At 38.8% G+C, this 21,764-nt stretch overlaps 1 protein-coding gene across 1 annotated transcript; it reads right to left on the bottom strand.

The window, feature by feature from the left end:
* Positions 1-12,286: 12,286 nt before the first annotated feature.
* LOC140518326 (procathepsin L-like) lies at positions 12,287-20,428 on the bottom strand. Its single transcript, XM_072630384.1, has 6 exons — positions 20,303-20,428; positions 19,390-19,512; positions 16,036-16,194; positions 15,410-15,622; positions 14,731-14,896; positions 12,287-12,315 (listed from the first exon to the last, which is right to left on the bottom strand). Exons 1-6 carry the CDS (start codon positions 20,426-20,428, stop codon positions 12,287-12,289), a joined length of 816 nt encoding a protein of 271 aa, XP_072486485.1.
* Positions 20,429-21,764: the final 1,336 nt, after the last annotated feature.

A 21,764-nucleotide genomic window follows, 5' to 3' on the forward strand; every position in this document is an offset into this window, starting at 1 on the left:
AAGAGGACACAACGGAAAAACGACCGAACACCACTACTAGTGGGAGCCCGGATCCTGTAGAATTTGAATTGGGAAAGGGGCGGGGCCTTGGAGAGGGGGGGCCTCGAGGGAGGGCCCATAGAAGGGTGGGGCTAGCCTTCTAAGGGAGTGTTGGGCGGGTCTTGAATTAGGACGTCGTTAAAAACAGAAACTTACACGTGTCAGTCTTTGTAAGGAGAAATTGATTAATCTTCTGAAAGTCTTTTAGGTCCTTCCTTTGGGAAGGACCTTTGAAACGACCTTATTTAGACTTTTAAAATAGTTTTGACCAGGACTCTAGCAATTTTTTTTAAGGATCGTGAGTCACCAATTTAGGGAGAAGACATTTTTTAAAAATCATTTAGAGAATTGGGATAAATACAGAAAGCAAAAAATTGGAATCAGTAGAGTCTTTTTTGAAGGGAAAAGTGGAATTTAAAGGGAACACCCAGGGCCTAGGGCAGAGAGTTGAAATTTAACATTTTTATAAATGATCTGAATGGGAAGTGCATAGAGAAAATTTCAAGAACTACATGAGATGCCAAGTCCATCGAGTATAAATTTCAAAAGACTCTAACCTCATTCTTTTTCATTCCTTTCATTTCCTTGGTTATTATTGTTGTTTATATAGCAGTTTTCCAGTTGTGTTTATTCTACTTTGAATCAGTTCATATAAGTCTTCCCATACTTCTCTGTATCCCTTTTATGTATTATTTCTTATAGCACAATAACATTTGTAGGAAAGAAACTGGGAAGTCTTTTTGGGAAAAGAAACCAAACTCTATTCAGAGAAAAAAACATGAGTCTACTATCTGCCCAGGATGGTTTGAGACCTGAGTAAAAAAATTCACAGTGATTTATGGATCTCTTGATTCATGTATTCTAGGGGGAAAAAGGCATGTTCAGTTCTCTTTCACTTAATCAGGCTCTTGTGAAAAACAGGGTCCTTTTACATCAGAAGCTCAGGACAAGTTACCACATTTTAATATAAAGATTAATGTAGTCACTCTTACAATGATTATAGTGATTCCTCAGGTCAACCAACACAGGAATTTCCCCGGGATTATGTCATAATTTCAGTTACACAGGTTTCCCTAGCTCAATATCTTTCTCTATAAATCACACAGTTATTTCTTATCCTACTAAAATAATTCCAGCTGATAAAAGATTAGCAAGGCAACACAGAGCAGAAACAGAAAGAAGAATCAAACAAAATCAAAAGAATGAAAAAATAAAGGAAAATTTGAAATATTTTATTGGAAAAACAACTGACATGGAAAATAGATCCTAAAGAGATAATTTAAGACTTGCTGGACTACCAGAAAGCCATGATCAAAAAAAGAAATTGAATATCATGCTTCAAGAAATTATCAAGGCTATCTGTCCTATTATCCTAGAACCAGAGAATAAAATAGACATTGAAAGAATCCACTAATCTCTTCCTGAATGAAACCCAAAATGAAAATTCCTAAGAATATCACAAATTTCAGACCTTCCAGGTCAAGGAGAAAACACTACAAGCAGCTAGAAAAAAAAGAATACAAAGGTTGTGGAGTCACAGTCAAGATTACACAGGATTTAGCAGCTTCTATATTAAAGTAAAGGACTTACAATGTGATATTCTGGAGGACAAAGGAACTAGGATTAAAACAAAGAATCACCTACCCAGCAAAACTAAGCATAATCTTTCAGGGGAGAAAATGGTCATTCAGTGAAATAGAGGACTTTCAAGATTCCTGATGTAAAGACCAGAGCTGAGCAAAGAATTTGATTTTAAAATGCAAGACTCAAGAGAAGCATAAAAAGGTAAACAGGAAAGAGAAAACATAACAGTTTCAATAAAGCTAAATTGTTTACATTCCAAAACAGAAAGATGATACTTGTAACTCATAAAAACTGTATTAGTTCGAGTATAAACAGAAGGTATGGGTATAAGATGATTTTGATGGGATGAGATAAAAAAATTAAGAAGTGATAGACCAGATTACTCTGGGAGGAGAGGGATGGAAACGGGTAGAATGGGGTAAATTATCTCACCTGAAGATGTGTGACAGCCCTATTACAGTGGGCAGAAAGATGGGGAGAATGGTGGGCATCACTTGAACCTTCTTCTCGTCAGAATTGACTCAGAGGGAATAACATACACAGTCAGTTGGGTACAGAAATCTATCTTACCCTTAAGGGAAGTAGGAGGGTAAGAGGTTAAGAAAGGGGGGAGACTGACAGGAGAAAGGACAGATTGGGGGAGATGGTGGTGAGAAGAAAAACACTGGTGAGGAGGGAAAAAGTGAAAGGAGAGAGACAGAGACAGAGAGATGGAGAGAGAGAGAGAGAAAAGGATAAACAGGAGGGAAATAGGATGGAGGGAAACACACAGTAAGCATAACTGAATAGAAATGGGATGAACTCACCCATAAAATGGAAGCAGATAGCAGAGTGGATTAAAAACCAGAATCCTACAATAAATTGTTTTCAAGAAACACATTGAAAGCAGAGACACAGAGTAAAGGTAAGGGGCAGGAGCAGAATCTATTTTGCTTCAGCGGGAGTGAAAAGGACAGGGGTAGCAATCATGATCTTAGATAAAGCAAAAGCAAAAGTAGATTTCATTAAAAGAGATAAGGAAGGAAACTACAACTTGCTAAAAGGTACCATAGACAATGAAGTAATATCAATACTAAACATATGCACCAAATGATATGGCATCCAAACTTCTAAAGGAGAAGTTAAATGAGTTACAGGAGAAAACAGACAGTAACACTAGTGGGGTACTTCACCCTTCTCCTCTCAGAACTAGATAAACCTAACTACAAATAAGAAAGAAGTTAAGGAGGTGAAGAGAATTTTAGAAAAGTTGTATATGATAGACCTCTGGAGAAAATGGAAAGAGAATAGAAAAGAAGGTACCTTTTTCTTAGTGGTACACAGCATAAAAATTGACCATGTTTTAGGGCTTAAAAAACCTTACAATAAAATGTAGAAAGGCAGAAATATTAACTGCATTCTTTTCAGATCATAATGCAATAAAATTGTATTCAATAAAGGGAAAGATAGATAAAAAATTAATTGGAAATAAAATAGTGTAATCCTAAAGAATAAGTGGGTCGAAGAACAGTTCATAGAAATAATTTCATTAAAGAGAATGACAACGAGACAACATACCAGTAAAAGCAAAGCAGTACTTAGGAGAAAATTTATCTCTTTATACTCAATAAAACAGAGAAAAAGCAGATCAATGAATTGAGCATGTAACTTAAAAAACTAGAAAAAGAACAAGTTAAAAATCTTCAATTAAGCATCATGTTGGAAATCCTAAAAACACAAAGAGAGAGAGAAATAGCAGTATAGAGAAGAAAGATGAGAAAAGCAGCCATATTATATCAAGGTTACTTGAAATATTTGCTGAAGGTGAAAAACATGAGGGCATTGATGTTGGAGGGTGATCAACCAAAGATGTGGGAAAAGGTTTGGGCATTTTTAATGTCAAAATATATGGCTAAGAAAATATCAATAGAGATCTCTGCTTGTATTACAGTCTTTTCATTTTAATTAGCATAATCTAAATAAGCCTTGAAAGCACTTTTGACGGGGAAATTAGGAAGAGGAAAGCTATTTTATGTATTATTTCATGATGTTTGACACTTTTTCAAGCACACAATTGACTGAAAGATGCGGAGATCCTGATACCAATTATATGTCAACTTAAATGCATATTAAATGTTAATAAATGAAGTGTTTATAAAATCAGAAATATCAAAAGTATGATATTTTAAAAAATTATTGATGGAATTTTACATTTCTCCTGATTTAATTTCATTGTGTTAGAGAAGGCCTACTTTTCAGTTGCATAGTTGATATGGGAGAGACAGATGATACTGAGTAGAAGTAGGGGTACTAAAAACTATTTTGTATGAGTAGGACTGAGGTACAGGCAATCTGTGAAGCAGAGACAATGGAACAAAGTGAGCATAAACTAGACATGAAGGAATTGGGTGATCTGAGTGGATAGCATAGATAGTGGTTGAGAAGAGGATAGTTAGGGGGCATTGGTTTGTGAGTTTTAGCCTAATCAGCAGTAGGAATCTTGGATTGCTAGGGGCCACACTGTGTTATGGTGTTGAGATTTAGACAGGCCTTCATTTAGAGTTCCTGATGGTATTTTGGTCTTTTGGCTTGCAGCAGTGACAGAATTAAAAATCTTCTGTGTTCTCTGGAGGCTTTAAGGAAGAAACATCCTTAGGGGATTATTGTATTTCCTTACCAGTAATATGAGCCACTTTCATTCACAGGGACCATTAAGGTACCTCTGCCCTCATATCTGCCAGAATCACACGTAACATTTAATGCAAAAAAAAAATCCAGTTCTCAAAATGGCATTCACTTTCTTATTTACAACTTGAACATATTCAGCTACAGTCTGAAACAAACATTTGTGGGAATGAGTCAATTCCATTTAGCTACAAAGGTACATAGTTTTGAGTGGGCAGCTTATCCTCAGGTATTAGGGTCTCTGATCACATCTGGGTGCTGGAAGCATGATTCATTTTATTTCTTGAAATTTAGCATAACCAGCTAACATTTGCATCCAACATGATGCGGCAAATAAATATCCCCAAACTAGGAAGATTCACTGTTACGGTGGGGAGACTTGATCCCAGTTATCAAGGTCTTCTATTGAGGCTGAATTCTTGATGAAGAGGGTTTTTTCTGGGGACCGCAGACTCCAATTGCTGGTACAGAAGTCTTCACTGGGTTACACCAAAAGTTTGTTGGCACTGGTAGCAACACTACAATATCTGTCCTGGTCCTTTCCCAGGAGGATATATGTGGTCTTGGTCGTGCCAAGCTAAAAAGCAACATAGAACTCAGTTAGCAATGGGATCCTGTTTAGCATATAAGTGAGAATGAGAATTAAGAGGAAAAGTTTACTTTTCACATCTCAGTCCAGGGAGTATGACAGTGAACCCCAGGAGTCCCGAAAAGAAGGTTTAAGATTTGTTGAAACAAGAATTGAATTCCCAGAAATTATAAAACAATCCTTCAGCAGTCTTGGTGAGGTGAAAAGACATTGTTTCCATGTCCAAATTTCCTAACTGTGGACAAACTTTCCACCTGTGGGGACTCATATGGTCACTTTTTTTTTTTTTTTACCAGGAAAGCTAATGGATAGAAGAGTCAACTGTATCAAGGATATGCATCCTTCCAAAATGGAATGAAGTGAGATGAAAAACCTAAGTGATTTCTCCAGTTCCCATAGTCCTCCTAGCAAAACTATATAATCCACGTAAGCTCCATTAAGTAGAGGGAAGGTACCCCTGCCCCCTAACCTAGATCCCTATCTGAGAGACTTCTACTCTGTACCAAAGCTGTTCTTTCAGTTCAGACAATGCACACACACACACACACACACACACACACACACACACACACACACACACACACTAACATGGCAATGTTATTTACCTATTTTTAATGAACTGATACTTCTGTCCTCCTAAATTTTCTCCTTCGTGTCCACAGTCCATAACCAGGATGGCACAGTCCAAATACTGGTTGCTGCAGCATTGTTCATAATAAACTAGGAAATGCAAGGTTGTGGTAAAAAGAAAAAAAAAAGAAAAAAGAAAGAAAGATACCCCAGGGCAGAATTCTGGACAGGTCTACTCCATACCTGACTGATAGAAGCAGAAGGATGGCCTCCTGCTATTAAGTGATCAATTGATACAGATATTGGCTTTAGCCACACCTTGTATGAGAGACAATTCATTTCCATAAGGAATGTCTACAATTCCAGTGACCTTAATGCTCAAGGTCTGTTGGAGTACTAGGGCTGTTTCTGGAATAGACAAAATTGATTATGGAAATTTCAGTGGATCTTCATGAAATGACATCAGTCACCTGAGGAGACCTCACCTTTTAAAAGGGAAATAACAGTTCACCTCTTAATCTCACAGTATTGTTGTCTTGCTTTCATTATTTGGTTGTGATAAAAACCCAGTTGGAAGTTCATCCCAGTGTTCACTGAACTGATGTCTATTAAGTGAAGGTACAGTGTAAGACTAAACCTGCTATCTACACAGGGCTTCCTAAGCATATTGATCCCTTCAGTCCAATCAATTATTAGAACAATTTTTTTTTAAATGCCTCATCCAATACTCTATGATCTTTTGAAGGATGGTGTATGCACAATCTCAGTTAAATTCTCACTTCTTTATTTCTCTAAGGGGAAGGCACTGTGTTGTTATAGTCAATCCTCCCTAACTGATCCCTTTTTAGAGAGAATAATCAAATGACCAAAGTTCTGGATGAATTTCCTTATCATTTTCATAACTCACTTCCCTCAATGCCCATCTAATATCCAGGTGGAGTTCTTGAACAATGGAGACTGTTTGTGAATCTTTGTGCCATTAGTCAGCCTAATGTCAAGGACAGCAACAGAATTTCTTCATTTATCTTGTTCAGGTAAAGGTAGCACTCCTCAAAGGAAATGTCTTCATTCATCATGTTATAATTGCAAGCAAAATTGATGAATCCCCCAGCACATTCAGAATTCCCTTGATTCTGTTTACAATCTATCAGGTTCTATTCACTCAAGTCCACAAGTTTGTCTATTTTCCAGACCTTTCAGAGATCCAATTGTGTTGAGTGCCTAGTAGGAGCCATATTTACCCTAAAAAATAAGTGACTAATTAATCCTTGCTTCTTTCACAGTGGCCAGAGCAAATAGCACAGATCAAGGATTCTATTGCATAAGCAAAAGAATTCATGGGAAACAAACAGAGTTCTAGGGAGGTCCCCAAAAAGATGCTGTTATTATTTGCCCTGGATTATGATGCCTTCAATTCCTGTTACTATTCTTAAATCCTGTCTGATTATTTACTGTGAAGATGACACAGTGCAGTCAATATCCTGCTCTTGATGCCCAGCTTCTTTCAAGAAAGAATAGATGCAATTTGTTCACCTGTGGTGACACTTAAAAGAAATATCCTCAGTTAATTCAAGACTCCAAAGAGATATGGGAAGTCAAGGACAATACCTGGATTTTAACAGGAATTGGTTCCTCCAGTCTTTGGAATGAGGGACCTAAAAACATTAAATGGGAGAAATATGTCTCCCAGGTGCTGGTCTTCACTGTTTGCATATATTCCTCATCAGTCTGAAAGGACAGCAAATGATCTTATATTGATCATAGAACCACTGTTCCTTTTTCAGTGAAAAATAATCCCATACATTTTCCAAGTCCATGAAGTCATCTGCCCCCAGCTTCTTCATATTATATAAGAAATCATGTATTTAGTTATTGTCTGATTTTCTCCAGTATTCTCATATTTCTTATTGGTCTAAAAGAGTTTTTAGGTATTATATGTTGAGCACAGAATCAACCAGTGTTCCTTCTTCAGTTAAAGGTAGTTTTGTTAATCATACTCTTACCAAGTCCTGAAAAACATTCATTCCCACTTTGTAGTTGTGTGTTCCTTCATTATATATAAGATTGTGATCATTAACGATTTTAGGTTCTCCCACAACAACCTCCTCCAAGGCTCTTCCTACTATGGGAAAATTGAAAGATGGCTGGCCATGAGCTCTCTTTGATCTAACATTTTAAGTGCCAAAGCACATTTTTTAGACACTGAAAGCATGGTCATGTCTCATGGAGGACATAAATTACCTCTTAAGCACCAAGCCAAAGTTGAGCCAGCTTCAAGTGATTCCTATATCCCTGAAACATATGGTCCTAAAATGTGGAATTGGCAACTTTAACCCAGGAGAGATCTTAGGGATCATCTAATCTAATCCATACTTAAGTGGTAGCTTCCTCTAAAAATATTCCTGAGGATCCATCTCTCTTCTTGAAGACCTTGATCAATTCAGAAATGTATTGGCAGCTTAAGTCACTCTGGTAAGCTCAAATTGGTAAGCAGTTTCTCTTTTTTATGGAATCAAGATCTACATATTCCAAGCTTTGCTGTGAAGGGAGACCAGTGGAAATGTAGACTAAATTGATTGATTTCCCACATAAATATGTACCATAAGGCACCTATGATACAAACATTTTATTCTTATGACTTCAACCTTCCAAATGGCTTTAACCAAACAAGATGTGTCAGAGTTTGGAGGTTGTTCACTGTGGTGGTAGCCATCCTCTGGTCAAAATTAAATTTGCTAATCAATATCTTTTCTTCAATGTTACCAAAAATTGAACTGAGTACTGTAGTAGAGTCTCACCAGGGCATAGCCTCCCTCAGTTCTGGGTTGTGAACATTTCCATCAACTAGAGGATTCTTCCAGAAGAGAAGACATCCCATATCTCAGAATCATTCTTTCCATGTGTGGACTTCCACACATTCTATAAGTTACTTTACTATAGCGATGTAGTGAGCACAGAGTAAGCCTTTCTTCCAAAAGGAACTAATCAGGAACCTGAAACGAGTCAAAATGTAGTTCTCCCTCAAATGAAATAATTTCACCTGCTCACCAAAAGGAAATAAACCCAAAACCAAAAGAAAGCCTCATTGAAGATACTTTCAGTACTGGTTAAGCAGCTGACAGTCCAGATCAAAATCATTATATATATTTGACATGGATGGGGTAGAAGTTACATACCATATACTGCTACTGATCTTCCTTTGTATTTTCACAGTGCTCTAAAATAGAGAAGCCTCCTTCTCAAAGACAAGTGGCAGCAAGCTCTATCTACTTCTTACTTCTATCCACGTACCTCTATTACCCGGTGAATTATGCCAACAACAATCCAGTCTTTGACTCACTTAAGTGCAAAGTGTCTGAGACTGCGGAGCTAGAAGAATGTGGGAAAGATATGGAGAATGTCAAAAAGGGGAGGCCAGTGATCCTTGAGATTCCTGGCTTCTTTGCCCCCAATACTCTAGTCTTAATATCATTCCAATCTTCTCTTATTTCAGAATCTAAATGCTTATGTCAACTAATTTGACCCTACCCTCAAAGTCTCAGGCAGCTCTAGGGACCAGATTGAATTTCCCATATGTCTGAAGGTCCCAGATGTCTTAAAATCCTATTCAAGGACTGATTTTGAATGACAGTAAGGCTGGGTAATTACAGGCACATCTCACAGATAGTTTGGGGTCAGTTCTAGACCACCACAACAAAGCAAATATCACAATAAACTGAGTCAAACAATTTTTGGTCTCCCAATCCATATAAAAGTTATGTTTATACTATATTGTAGTTTATTAAGTATGTGTAGTATTATGTCTAAAAATATAAATGCCTTAATTGAGAAATATTTACTAAAAAATATTAAACATTATCTGAACCTTCAGTGAGTTGGAATTTTTTTGTAGGTGGAGAGCCTTACCTCAATGTGAGGTGACTGATCAGGATTGTGAAAGTATTCCTGAGACTGTGTCTGTTTTCTATAAGTTACTTTAGTACAGAGATGTAGTGAGCACAGAGTACGTCTTTTTCCAAAACGAACCAATTAGGAGCCTGAAGTGAGCCAAAATTCTTGCTCACTTCCAGCTGCCTTTACTGGTATTTGCTGGCTCACTTTGCTGAACTGTGCACCTCAAACTCCCTTAAAGCAGTCTTGTGGCCAACCTTTGTTGCAAAACATCCTGCTTCTGTGTCCCATCTGTTCCTGGAAAGGACTGTTCATTCTCCACTATAACCCCTTTCCTTTGTGGTTTTTAAGCATTAATTGCCCTTGCCTCTCCTAAGCTGTGGGCTCCATGGTACCTTTGGATTTGGGGGCCTGACATGCATGCCTGTCTTTCCCTTTTAATAAGTAATTTTGCTCCATTTGACCAGAACACCTCTATATTGGAGGGATGGGCTTTTTCGCATTGACACGTGGTAGTTGCTGAAGGTTGGAGTGACTGTGGAAATTTCTTAAAATAAGACAACAATGAAGTTTGCTGCATACGTTGACTCTTCCTTTGACTTGAACTCTTAGAGGCCGTCGTAGGTCTATTAATTGATCTAATTTCAACATTGTTGTATATCAAAGAATAATGAAACCGAGGAAAGGGAGAGAAACAGTGGAATGGCCCATTGGTAATCCAGTCAGAACACACATAACATTTATTGATTAAATTCTTCATCTTATATGGGCATAGTTCACAGCTCCCCAAAACAATCACAATGATAGCAACCAAGATCTCTGATGCCAGATCACCACAACAAATATGATGAAAAAGTTTGAAATGTTGCAAGAATTACCCAAATGTGACACAGAGACAGGATGTGAGCATGTGTTTTTGGAAAAATGGCACCAACATACATGTTTGATGAAAGATTGTCCCAAACCTTTGATTTGTTAAAAACACACTCTCTATGAAGGGTAATAAAGCCAAATGCAATAAAATAAGGTATTGTGCATCATAAACTTCACATCCACTCTTCTGCTTTCTCAGGTTCCACCACCTACCTCATTACCCACTTGCCAAGATACCTACCTAAGGTTTTTTGCTCCCCAACTCTGCCTATTCTAAGTTTTAGCCTCCTGGACATGAAAAGGAAGCTCAAAAAAAGACCTATAACCCACCTGGAAAAGGAAGCAGCTGGGAGAGGACTGAGGAAGGGCCCTCAATATAATTGTGCATTCTGGCTTTTGATTCCCCAAATTCTATTTAGAACCCTGCTTTGGTCTCAGCTCTACATTGGTTCCATGGACTAGGCATCTCTGATTTGAGTAAAGACATAGGTGTAATCATAGGGAGTAATTCAGAACAGACCAAAGTAGTCTGAATGGATCTCTGAAAGACAGGGTAAGTAGGCACATAAATAGTGTATACACCATTATGAGGGCCCATCAATTAGCTGCATAGTTGGGAGAAGTGAGATATTTGGTGGAAAATTATGCATTAATTCAGGAGAATGTGAAAAAATTAAAAGTCCATTTCTGTAAAATACCTTCAAGTCTGCCTACAGTCATAATCAAATCATCTCTGGATGAGCTTATCCAGCTTTCCAGTTATGTTAGTGAAAGGTAAGACCACACTAAACCATATCTGATTTCAAGATTCTGTTGATATAGGAAAAGGTGTCCTGGAATATCCCTAATTCATTTATTTACTCAACCTACCTTTATTGGTTTGTTTCTGATGTTAAGGGAAATTGAATCAGGTATGAACTAGTCCTTGCTCTCAAAGAGTTAAAAGTCCTATAAGACTAATCAGAAAAGTACATAAATAACTCCAAATCAGGGCATTATATAATGAATCTTAACAGGGGCAAATACAAAGGGCTCAAGGCTATCTGAAAGAGTGATCACTTTCAGATAAGTTGATCAAGGGGGATTTGAGGGATGTTCCAGGTTTCAGTTTAACTTTCTTAATAGTTTTTATTCTTTAGAAATTTTTGTTTTGAAAAAGCATTAAATAAAATGAACATTTCCATTTATATAATAGAACAGAAAAGGCCAATTATAACAGAAAATGTGAATCTCTATTGAATCTCATTCTACTGAAACTGCTCTCTCTAAAGTTTGTAATGATTTTAGTTGCCAACTCCAATGACCTTTTCTCAGTCTTCATTCTTCTTAACCTCTCTGCAGCCTTTGATGTTGATGATCACCCCACTCCTTCATCTTCTCTTCTCTGGAAAGTTTCTGGGACACCATTCTCCCTGGTTATACACTACCTATCTGACCATGCCTTCTCAGTTTCCTTTGTTAACTTCTCATCCAGATCATGTCCTATATCTGTAAATGGCCCACAGGCTTCTGTCCTGGACTCTCTTCTCATTTTGAGATACTTCACTGATGATCTCAGCAGCTCCCATGGGTTTAAGTAGCTTTTCAATGCTCATGATTCTCAAATCTACCTATCTTGCCTCAACTTCTCTACTGACCCCCAATCTCTCACTTCCAGCTACTTTTCCAACATCTTAAACTGGATGTCCAATAGACATCTTAAAATGTGTCCAAATTAGAACTAATTGTCTTTTCCCCTAATCCTGTCCTCTCATCTCCAACTTTCTCTATTATGATAGAGGGTAATACCATCTTCAGACTGACAACCTAGGAGTGCTCACTATTTTTCAGTCCCCATATCCAGTCTTTTTCCAGGACTTACTAATTTGGCTTTTGCAACATCTCTTGATTATTTCCCTTTCTCTTCTCTGACACTGTTACCACTCTGATGCTGTAGGCCGTCATCTCATGCCTAAACTCTTGCAAAACTTGCTCATGGGTCTGCCTACCTCAAGTCTCTCCTTACTGCATCCATCCCCCATTCAACTAAAAGTGATTTTGCTAAAGTATAAGTTTGACCATGTCACCCTGTAACTCCTACTCAAACTCTAGTGGCTCTCTGTTGCCTACAGGAACAAAAACAAAATCCTATTTGACATTCAAAGCTGTTCATAACCCCTTCTTGCTTTCCAGTATTCTTACAACCCCATGAACTTTTTGATCCAGTGACACTGGCCTCCTTGCTTTTCCAAGAACAAGAGAGACTATCCTATTCCTCAGCTCCAGGCATTTTCTCTAGCTTTCCCCCAGCCCTGGGATGCTCTCTCTCCTCAACTTCACCTACCAACCTCCTTGGATTCCTTTAAACTCTAAAACCTCATCTTTTATTTCAGGTCTTTTTGACCCCCTTAATTTAAGGCTTTCCCTGTAATTCCCCTAATTTTCTAATTGTCTCCCCATTTGATTGTAAGCTCCTTAAGGGCAGGCACTATCTTTTGCTTCTCTTTGTATCCCCAGGGTTTAGCATCTGCCTGACACATAAGATTCTTATAATCAGAGGAGATGCAAAGAACTATTATCTAAAGCATACACAGGAAATCTGATGCAAGTGAGAAAATTTGAGGGCATTGAGTGATTGATTCATGAGTTATCTGTTGGATAGGAAGATACCAAAACAAGGAAAAGATTTGGGGTCCTTTTAATACGTAAAAGGAAAACATCAATTTCAGGTGTATAGACTTCTATTTCTAAAAACTCCTTGAAAATTTGAGTGAGAAAAACCTCCACAAACAATGAGAGCACTCACGATGAGGGTGCTAGTAGAGAAGTCCTTTTATGCTATTTTCCAAAGTAGACAACAACTCTACCATCACACATTTACCTGAAAGATGCAAAGGACATAAGAAAGCAATGCTTGCCAATCACCAAGCATATAGTAGGTGCTAAATAAATATTAAAGGAAGTATGTCATCATGATTATAGATAAGAGTTTTTTACTATGGACAGAATTTAGCATCACATAGAGGAAACTGGGGAATTTTAAGTTGATAGAAGTGAAGTGGTTGAAATATAGAGGGTTGGTGGTAATGGGATGTGGATTATTTCCACCTATGAAGCAGGACTCCTGCCTTGGTGATACAGGCTTATATTGAAGTACTGATAATTAGTCTGATCTCAATGATACTATTCTTCTGGCTTCCATTTAGAAAGAGAATATTGTGGTCCCCTCTTGGCTTCCAGCAGTGACCAGTCAATGCAGAGAAAAAAAGAAACCTCAGTCCTCCTTCAAAATATTCACTTAACCAGCTAACATCTGGGCCCCACATTTGTGGCAAACCAATAACTTCCAGTTATGAAAGTGCATTGTTATGATGAAAAAATTTGCACCCAGGTAACAGGGTCTGGTATCATTCCTGAATGCTTATAGAAGATTTCTTCCTCTGTGGGCTCCAACCTCCAATTACAGAGAATCCTCTCTTTGTTAGGTCACAGAATAGGATAGACAGCGTGGGTAGCAATACCACAGTGGTTGTTCTTGTCCTTTGCAATACGCATGTAGCCTTTTTCACCCCATCTCCTACCCCAGCTGAAAGGGAACAGAGTTGGATTAGTAGGACACAGAGAACTGCCCAGGGAGTGAGTGGATCATTTTCATTCTCTATCTTCATTCCTGGGAGTATATGACAATGAGTCTAAGGGGCTCATGTAGAATACTAGGATTTGGGAAAATCAAGGCACATGGAAGATTAGAGACTGGCTTATGTCCAACCTGTCAGTAATATAGGGGAAGCAAATTTAATATGAAGACTCAGAGGGACTCAATTCCTTGTTGACCAATAAAAGAAATGGAAAAAAAGCCAGCTCTGTCAAGGAGATATGAAGCTTTCCCTCACATGGACTGGGTTGAGATGAAAAATCCAAAGAAGAACCCATGTCTCCTAAATGTAGAGAAACCCTGCTGAGTAAAAGAGCCCTCTACACCCCCAAACAAGGAATTTCTACACTTCTGTCATCTTCCATACCTATTTTTAAGAATCCAGTATTTCTTCTCTTCATATTCATTTTCTTCTGATCCACTGTCTTTATCTTTTTTTACTACTTCATATCCATATCCAACCAATAATAAAGCATGGTTTGTGTAACGTGGTTTGCATTTTGGTGCAAAGACAATTCCTAGAAAATGTAAGGTTGTGATAAAGACAAAAGCTCTCTGTGTCAGCTAGGTGACTCAGTGAAAAGAGCACCAGGCCTGGTGTTAGGAAGACTCAAGTTGAAATACTTTCTAGCTGTGTGATCCTGGACAAACCATTTAATCTCTAATCTGTTTACTTTAGTCTCTTTATTTGTAATATGGGAGTAATAATACTACTTGCCTCCAAGGCTTTTTGTGAGGATCAAATGGAGATAATATTTATAAATAACATTTAGCATAGCTCCTGGCACATAGTTGGCTCTGTATAATTATGCTTATTATTAGCCCATTTGGGCATTCATCTTTTTACACCATATCTGACTGACACCATACTTGGTTGGCCCCTTACCTCCTCTATAGTAGTTCAGGGACTTTGGTGCATGCATTGCCACAGACACTGGCCCCACGGTTGCCAAAGCCTTCATCAGAATTTTTTCATTTCCAAAGGGGAGGACCATATGCTTTTTGATTTTGGCAACTTCACATTCACTTCTATATAAGCACTCTTTATTTTTCTGAAAGAGAGTTAATTGGAGGAAGTCAGAAGAGATTTGGCATCAAAAGACTAACTAGGAATATGAGGAAACCTCAATGTCTAGTCAAACTTTTCTAGGTAGTTGATCATAGTCATTTTGTTGTATCAAGTCTCAGGAAGCTCTGTCTATGGGTTCCTAGCTGTCATCTCCTTGGTGAAGCACAAGTAAAGACTTAATCAGTTTATTAGAGGGATTTCCTAAATCTTTCATCCATTCACCTCAGATTGTAAAGATTTTTTTTTTAAATGCCATATTCCACAATCTGTCAAATCCTCTCTAGGTTTTGTTTTTGTTATTGTTGCAGTAATGTACTTTATGAATGTACTTAAATATAGAAAATATACCCTCCAGAAACCTTTTATTAGTTTCATGAGCAACTTAGTTCACTAGGTCTTATCCACAAGGCAGAGGACCTGAGTTTACCTTTCCCCAGTCTTAGCAAAACTGGCCGGCCCACTCTCAATGATGACAATACAAAGGGTCTTCATTTACCTTGGTCACATAAGGGTAGCACTCCTCAGAGACTATGCCCTTTTTTTTAATATAATTGAAAGCACCAATGACAGACCCCCCACGACAGCCTTGGAATCTGGCACAGTCAACTAGGTTCTGTGGACTCAGTTTCACAAGTTTGCCTGTTTTCCGGAAGAGCTGGCCTTCCAGAACTCCAGTAGCACTGAATGCCCAGCAGGAGCCACACCTCCCCTGAAAGAGAACACAATAACTAAGTAATCTTAGTACTCAAACTCCTACAGTGCCTAGTTAGTGCAAGACTCTGAACATAACAGGATAGATCAGTATCTGTTGGAAGAAATGAATTCATGGGAAGCAAGAAGAATTCTGGTAAGGTCCCAGCAAAGGGATTCTTGGTATTTCTATCCTTTGTGTCAGATGCTCTTGGTTTACGTTTCATGCCTGAACATTTATTGTGAAAGTGGCATGGTCTATACCCTGTGCCCAGTGGTCAGTCAGTTGAGTTGAAGTCTCATTGTTCCTTGCCCTTATTCTTGCAAAAATGATCGTCACAAATATGCATAGGTAGCATAGAGGGTAACAGCTGCGGGAAATAACCTCAGTAAATGCAAAGTTCAAAGAACAGCATGGATAAGGGATAATACCTGAGATCTAACAGGAGTCACATAGCCATACTCTCTCCAGTCCAGTGATTTGGGAGGATCAGGAAAATTGGAAAACATCTTGCCAATCCTGGCTGTGGTATCTCTCCTTCTTCTCGGTAACAATTGGGGGTTCAGCATTTCATTGAATTCCTCATCAGTCTGAAATAATAGCATGCTGTTTTATGTGGGGCACACTTGTTCAGTGAAAGACAATTGTGTTTGATGATACAGCTCCCCTGGCCACCCTTCCCAGTACTGACTGTACCTTCACTCATTCCCCTTAGCTCATTGGTTGAGATGGGGGGGTTAGAATACTCCTAGAATACTCCACTTCTCCATTCCCCTTCTTTTTTTCAGTAGGCAACTTCTTTTTCTTTGAAGTTTCTGCTATTCATATCTACATCCAATGAAAATCCTGGTAACCATTGTCTTCAGGACCCCCACCTCCCAGGTCACTCCCCTTCGTTTCTCAATGAGTTTGATCACTTATAGCTTCTCTCCTCTGCAACTCCTATCCTTACATTAGGAGACTTCAACATGCATATTGATGCTCCCTCAAATAACCTATCCACCCACTTCCTCAAACTACTCACCTCCCATGAGCTACTCCTCCTCCCCACCTCAGCCACACATAAAGATGGTCATACTCAATTTTGCCATTACCAACAAATGTACCACCTGTGTTCACGAATTCTGAAATCCTCTATCTTAATCCAACCATCGATTGACTTTTCAGCTCTTCCTCTGCCTTGGCTTACACAACCCTGTTCTTCGTCCTCACCATGACCTCAAACCCTTGACTCCTCATTTCTCTCCTAGGCTATTTTTTTTTTTTTTGTGCTGAACATTCTCTGCTCCCCTCCCCATCTTGACTATGCTGAATCAAATCAAATCTACACTTTCCTCCAGTCTGGAATCCCTAGTGTCCTTATCGTATCACTGTCCCTAGTGCCCTTATCATATCACTGATTACATGCAGTCAAGCCTCATTCTTGGATCACTCCTACCTTTCATTATCACCTTTCATACTTCTTACATGCTGCAGAATGAAGGTAGAGAGAATCACACAACTATTCTGACTGGGTCTAGTTAAAATTATGTTTATATAACTTCACCTCTGGGCACTCACTGTTGTTACCCAATCCTTTTATACCTCTGATCAACTTACAATCAATCCCATTCTCCACAGAGGCTATCCCAAACCTTTTTCAAACCTTATGGTTGTCTGCCCTGTCTCAGTGTAGAACCTAATCTTATATCTTAAGGACAAAACCCCAACAAAACTTACTCTCCTATCAATGAAATATCTTCTGCCACTTTTTTCTCCTTTCTCCTTGTTTCACATGATGAAGTGGGCTTACTCCTTATCAAGGCCAAGCCCTTTACTTCAAGTGATTCCATTCCATCCCCTCTCCTCCAAAACATTGACCCCTCTGTCATCCCCACTCCTTGTTTTTTAATGTCTCCCTGCCTAATGGCTCATTTCCTAGTGCCTAAAACCATGCCCACCTCACACCTAATCTTAAAAACCTTCTTTTGATCTCTCCATCCATGATAACTGTCATTCTATTTCTCTTCTGCCATCAAGGTTCCCCAGTAAGGCTATCTGTAATTGTTATTGTTGTTTCACTTGTGTTCAACTCTTGTTACCCCAGGTATTGGAGTAGTTTGCCATTTCCTCCTCCATCTCATTATATTGATAAGGAAGACAAACAGGGATAAATGACTTGCCCAGGGTCACATAACTTATCAGTGTCTGAGGCTGGACTTTAACTCAGTTCTACTCAATTTGCCCTTACTTTCTCTCTTCTCTATTTAACCCCTTACAGTTTGGTTTCCACTTTCATAATTCTGTCAAAACCGCTCTCTCTAAACTTACTAATGACCTTAGTTGCCAAATTCTATGATTTCTTCTTGATCCTCATTTTCCTTTGCCTCTCTGCAGCCTTTGACACTGTTGATACTTCTCTTTTCCTTGATACTCTCTTCTCTCCAGGTTTTCAGGACACTACTCTCCTGATTTTCCTCCTACCTATCTGACCACTCCTTCTCTCTTCTTTGCTGGATCCTTTTCCTGATCATACCCTCTAGGTATCCCTCAGATTTCTGTCCCATGCCTTCTCTTCTCTTTCTATCCTACTTTATTCAGTAGGTGATCTGTGTCCTAGGATTTAATTACCATACCTATGCGGATGATTTTCAAATCTAATTTTCCTCACCCAATAGCTCTGCTGACCTCCAATCTCTCATCTGCAACTGCCCTTCAGACATCTCAAATCAGAGATCTTTAACTCAAACTGTTCAAAACAGAACTCATTATCTTTCCCTCTAAACCTGCCTGTCTCCCTAAATTCCCTATTACTGTAGAGGACAAATCATCCTCCTAGTCCTTCAGGTTTCTATCTAGAAGTCATCCTGGATTCCTCATTATCTCTCACTTCCTCTATCCAAACATTTGTCAAGGTTGATATTTCACCTTTGCAATATCTAATATGCCCCATTCTCTCCTTTGACACTACTACCTCTCTGATGTGAGCCCTCATGTCCGGACTATTGTAATAGCCTGCTGGTAATTCTGTCTGCCTCAAGTCTCTGCTCACTCCGATTCATTCTCTATTCAGACACTAAAGTGATTTTCCTGAAGTGCTGGTCTGATCTTATTCAATAAACTATTGAACATTTAATATGCCCTATTCAACAAACTCCAGTGTGTTTCTATTTACTCTAAGAGCACATACAAAAGACTCTCTTTGGCATTGAGACCGTCATAACGTAGACCCTTCCTTTCCAGTTTTCTGATACCTTACTCCCCACCGGAGGAGGTGTTTTTTTTGTTCTATGTACAAGACACTCCATCTCAGCTTTTTCTCAAGTTGTCTCTTGCTTCGAGTATTGACCTCTTTGTCCTCTTTTAAATCTCAATTAAAATCCTACCTTCTACAGGAAAACTTTCCTAACTTCTTTTAATTCCATTGCTTCCTACTTATCCTGATTCAAATTTGCTTTGAATCTGTTTGTTTGCATGTTGTTTCCCCCATTAGACTATAAGTTCTCTCCTACCTCTTCCTCATCCATTCAGACTGCTGAGGCACAATGGATGGAGCACTGGACCTGAAGGCAGGAAGACCTGAGTTTAAGTGTAGCCTCTGACACTTAAAGCTGTGTGACTGGGCAAATCACTCAACCCTGTTTCCCTCAGTTTCTTATCTGTCAAATAACTCGGAGAAGGAGTTGTCAAACCATTCCAGTATCTTTGCCAAGAACACATCCAATGGGTCAGGAACAGAAATGACGCAACAACCACAATTTTTTGCCTTTTTGTATTCACAGCATTGACACTTACCACTCACTTACCATGTCTCCGAATTCATTCATTCCCAGGTAATAGCTCAGCTTCCCCTCTTTATACAGGCGATTGTGATCATTAATGAACTTCAGGTTCTTCTCCCACACCTGTCTCCTAAAACATTCCTCTTTCTATGGGAAAATTTAGAACCATATACAGTAATGTTAAGAGATGGCTGGCCATGAGCTCTCTTTGCCCTAAAGTTCTGAATGTCTAGATATTCATGGACATGTTCTGTGAGGAACATAGATTGTCTCTTAACACTAAGTCAAAGCTGAGTCACCTTCAAATGGTCTCTATGTCTCTATGTCCTTGGGACATGTAATTCCAAGATGTGGAATTGGAAGCTTTAGCCTAGGAGGGACCACAGGGGTCATCTAATCCAATCTATTCTTAAAACAGTTTTCTCTAAAACGTTTTTGAAGATGTCTTTCCCTGTGAGGTCCGTGGGCAACTTAATATACATGGCCATCTAAGCCACTTAGGGAAGTTCAACTTGGTAGGCAGTTTCTGCTTATTATGGAACTAAGATCTACACCTTCCAAACTTTTCTCTGAAGGCTGTCTTATGCAGAAAAATAAACTAAATTTGATGGCTTTCCCACATGGACATGTACTACAAGACACCTATGATAGTCATAGGTGCTATTATTCTGACTTGAACCTTCCAAGAAACTTCAACCAAGCAGGATGTGTGAAGCTTTTGAGGTCTCTTAGCTTGGTTGCAGTCATCTTATAGCCAAATCTCATCCTATCAATGTGATTTTTCTAACTGGTTATCAGAAATTTAACTCAATACTACAGTGGGGTTGGGTATCTCACTAGGGAGGAGTTAGGGAAACTATGCCCTCACTCAGTTCTTTGAAGTATGAACATTCCCATCCATTATCTAGAGGGCTCTCACAAAAGAGACATCACCTACCTCAGTATAGTTCCTTCCATAAGTGGACTTAAACTGCTCCCATTTAGCGTCCAGCTCTGGGTTTTTTGTGAGAAAACAATATGAAAGTCCCCAGCAAAGGAAAATCAAATAAGTAAATTGTCTCATGGTGGCTACCTTTTGCTGCTTTTACAGTTGTCAGACTCTTTGTACTGCTGGTACCTATTTCAAAAAATTTACAGATTTTTTACACAAATGTCAAGATCTCATTCCAAATTTTTATTCACTAGAGGTCCGCTTAGGTGATAGAGTGAAGCTAGAGTGATGAGTGATGAGTGGAGGATATGAGGGTGGTCAGCGCTTCCTAAATGTTTTGTTTGGTCACCCTTTCCCTAATTCCTCACTCTATTGTAGGCCTAGAGTGACTTCAGTATTTCCATGTTTTACTTCTTTCAGAATCCAAATATTCGTATATCACTTCTTTAAACCCTAACCTCTTATATATAAAGACTGTTGTTGAATGATACAAAAGTATGCATAGCAATAGCTTGGATTCCACATCTACCTCACTCCATTGAAACCCTTTTGAAAACATCTGCCAGTGTTTTTTTTTCTGCTCCCTGTTCTTGTCTATTCCCCCAGATGTCAGCCCTTTTGCAAAGAGAAGGTCCAAAGCTGTCCCATGACTCACCTGGCAGAGGAAGCTGCAGTCAAAAGAGAGTACAGAAGTCTCTTCAACAATGCTGAGAAGTCTGGCTTTCTCACATCCCTCAAACTCTATTTATGCATCTGCTTTGGGTTTATCTCCTTGCCTTTTCTTGGTCTTATATTTATACTTTGCTTTTAGTCTAATAGCCTCAAGGCTAAGTATAGTGGGCAAGGTCACAATTTACTCTGCCTTCAGTGCCTGGGGTATTAGGGAGGGGCTGAAAAACCAAATCAGTTGTTTTTTTTTTTTTTTTTTTTTTATCTCTGGCAAGTCTTATGTTTGTCCTTTGTTCTCAAAGAGGACCCTGACTTCAGGGATGATGATGTTACTTGCAGTCAACTTTGATTGAGTGAGGGAGGGCTGTGCAAAGTCACCAGCTTCACTTTCTCCTCCAGAGCCATGTGGGTCCAATGGCCTGATATTCATCAGGATGACTCATTGGATGACATTACCAATTGAAGAATTATTGACTAAAATTATGCAAATTTCGTAGGAGAGTAGAATAAGGGTGCAATGTGAGTATGATGCATAATGTCTTGTATGAATCAAACTGCTTGATGAAAATTTAGGTGCTTCTGTTCTGGAAATTTGCATGCTTAGCTATGAGCTTCCTAAGCAGGGATCCCTCTTGGTTTGCTACCATCCATTTAGTCATTCCTGGGTATGGTTGGAGATTATAGCCCTGTCCTTTGTGACAGATAAGGTGTAGGTAGCCTTTGTCATAAGGAAATCATCAAGCCTGCAATGGAATGAAAACATCCTTTGATGTCTAGGGCTCCTATCTAGGGCAGCTAT

The sequence above is a fragment of the Notamacropus eugenii genome, chromosome 1, assembly GCF_028372415.1.
Source record: "Notamacropus eugenii isolate mMacEug1 chromosome 1, mMacEug1.pri_v2, whole genome shotgun sequence".
NCBI classification, from domain to species: Eukaryota; Metazoa; Chordata; class Mammalia; order Diprotodontia; family Macropodidae; genus Notamacropus; species Notamacropus eugenii.

Coding starts and splice junctions, on each gene's coding strand:
- LOC140518326 (XM_072630384.1), bottom strand. CDS start 20,428: ATGAGACAATTTACTTATTTGATTTTCCTTTGCTGGGGACTTTCATAT. Junction 16,195..19,389: donor TGAATGAATTCGGAGACATG/GTAAGTGAGTGG, acceptor CTATTATTTCAG/ACTGATGAGGAATTCAATGA. Junction 12,316..14,730: donor CCTGAACTACTATAGAGGAG/GTAAGGGGCCAA, acceptor TTGTTCCTGTAG/GCAACAGAGAGCCACTAGAG.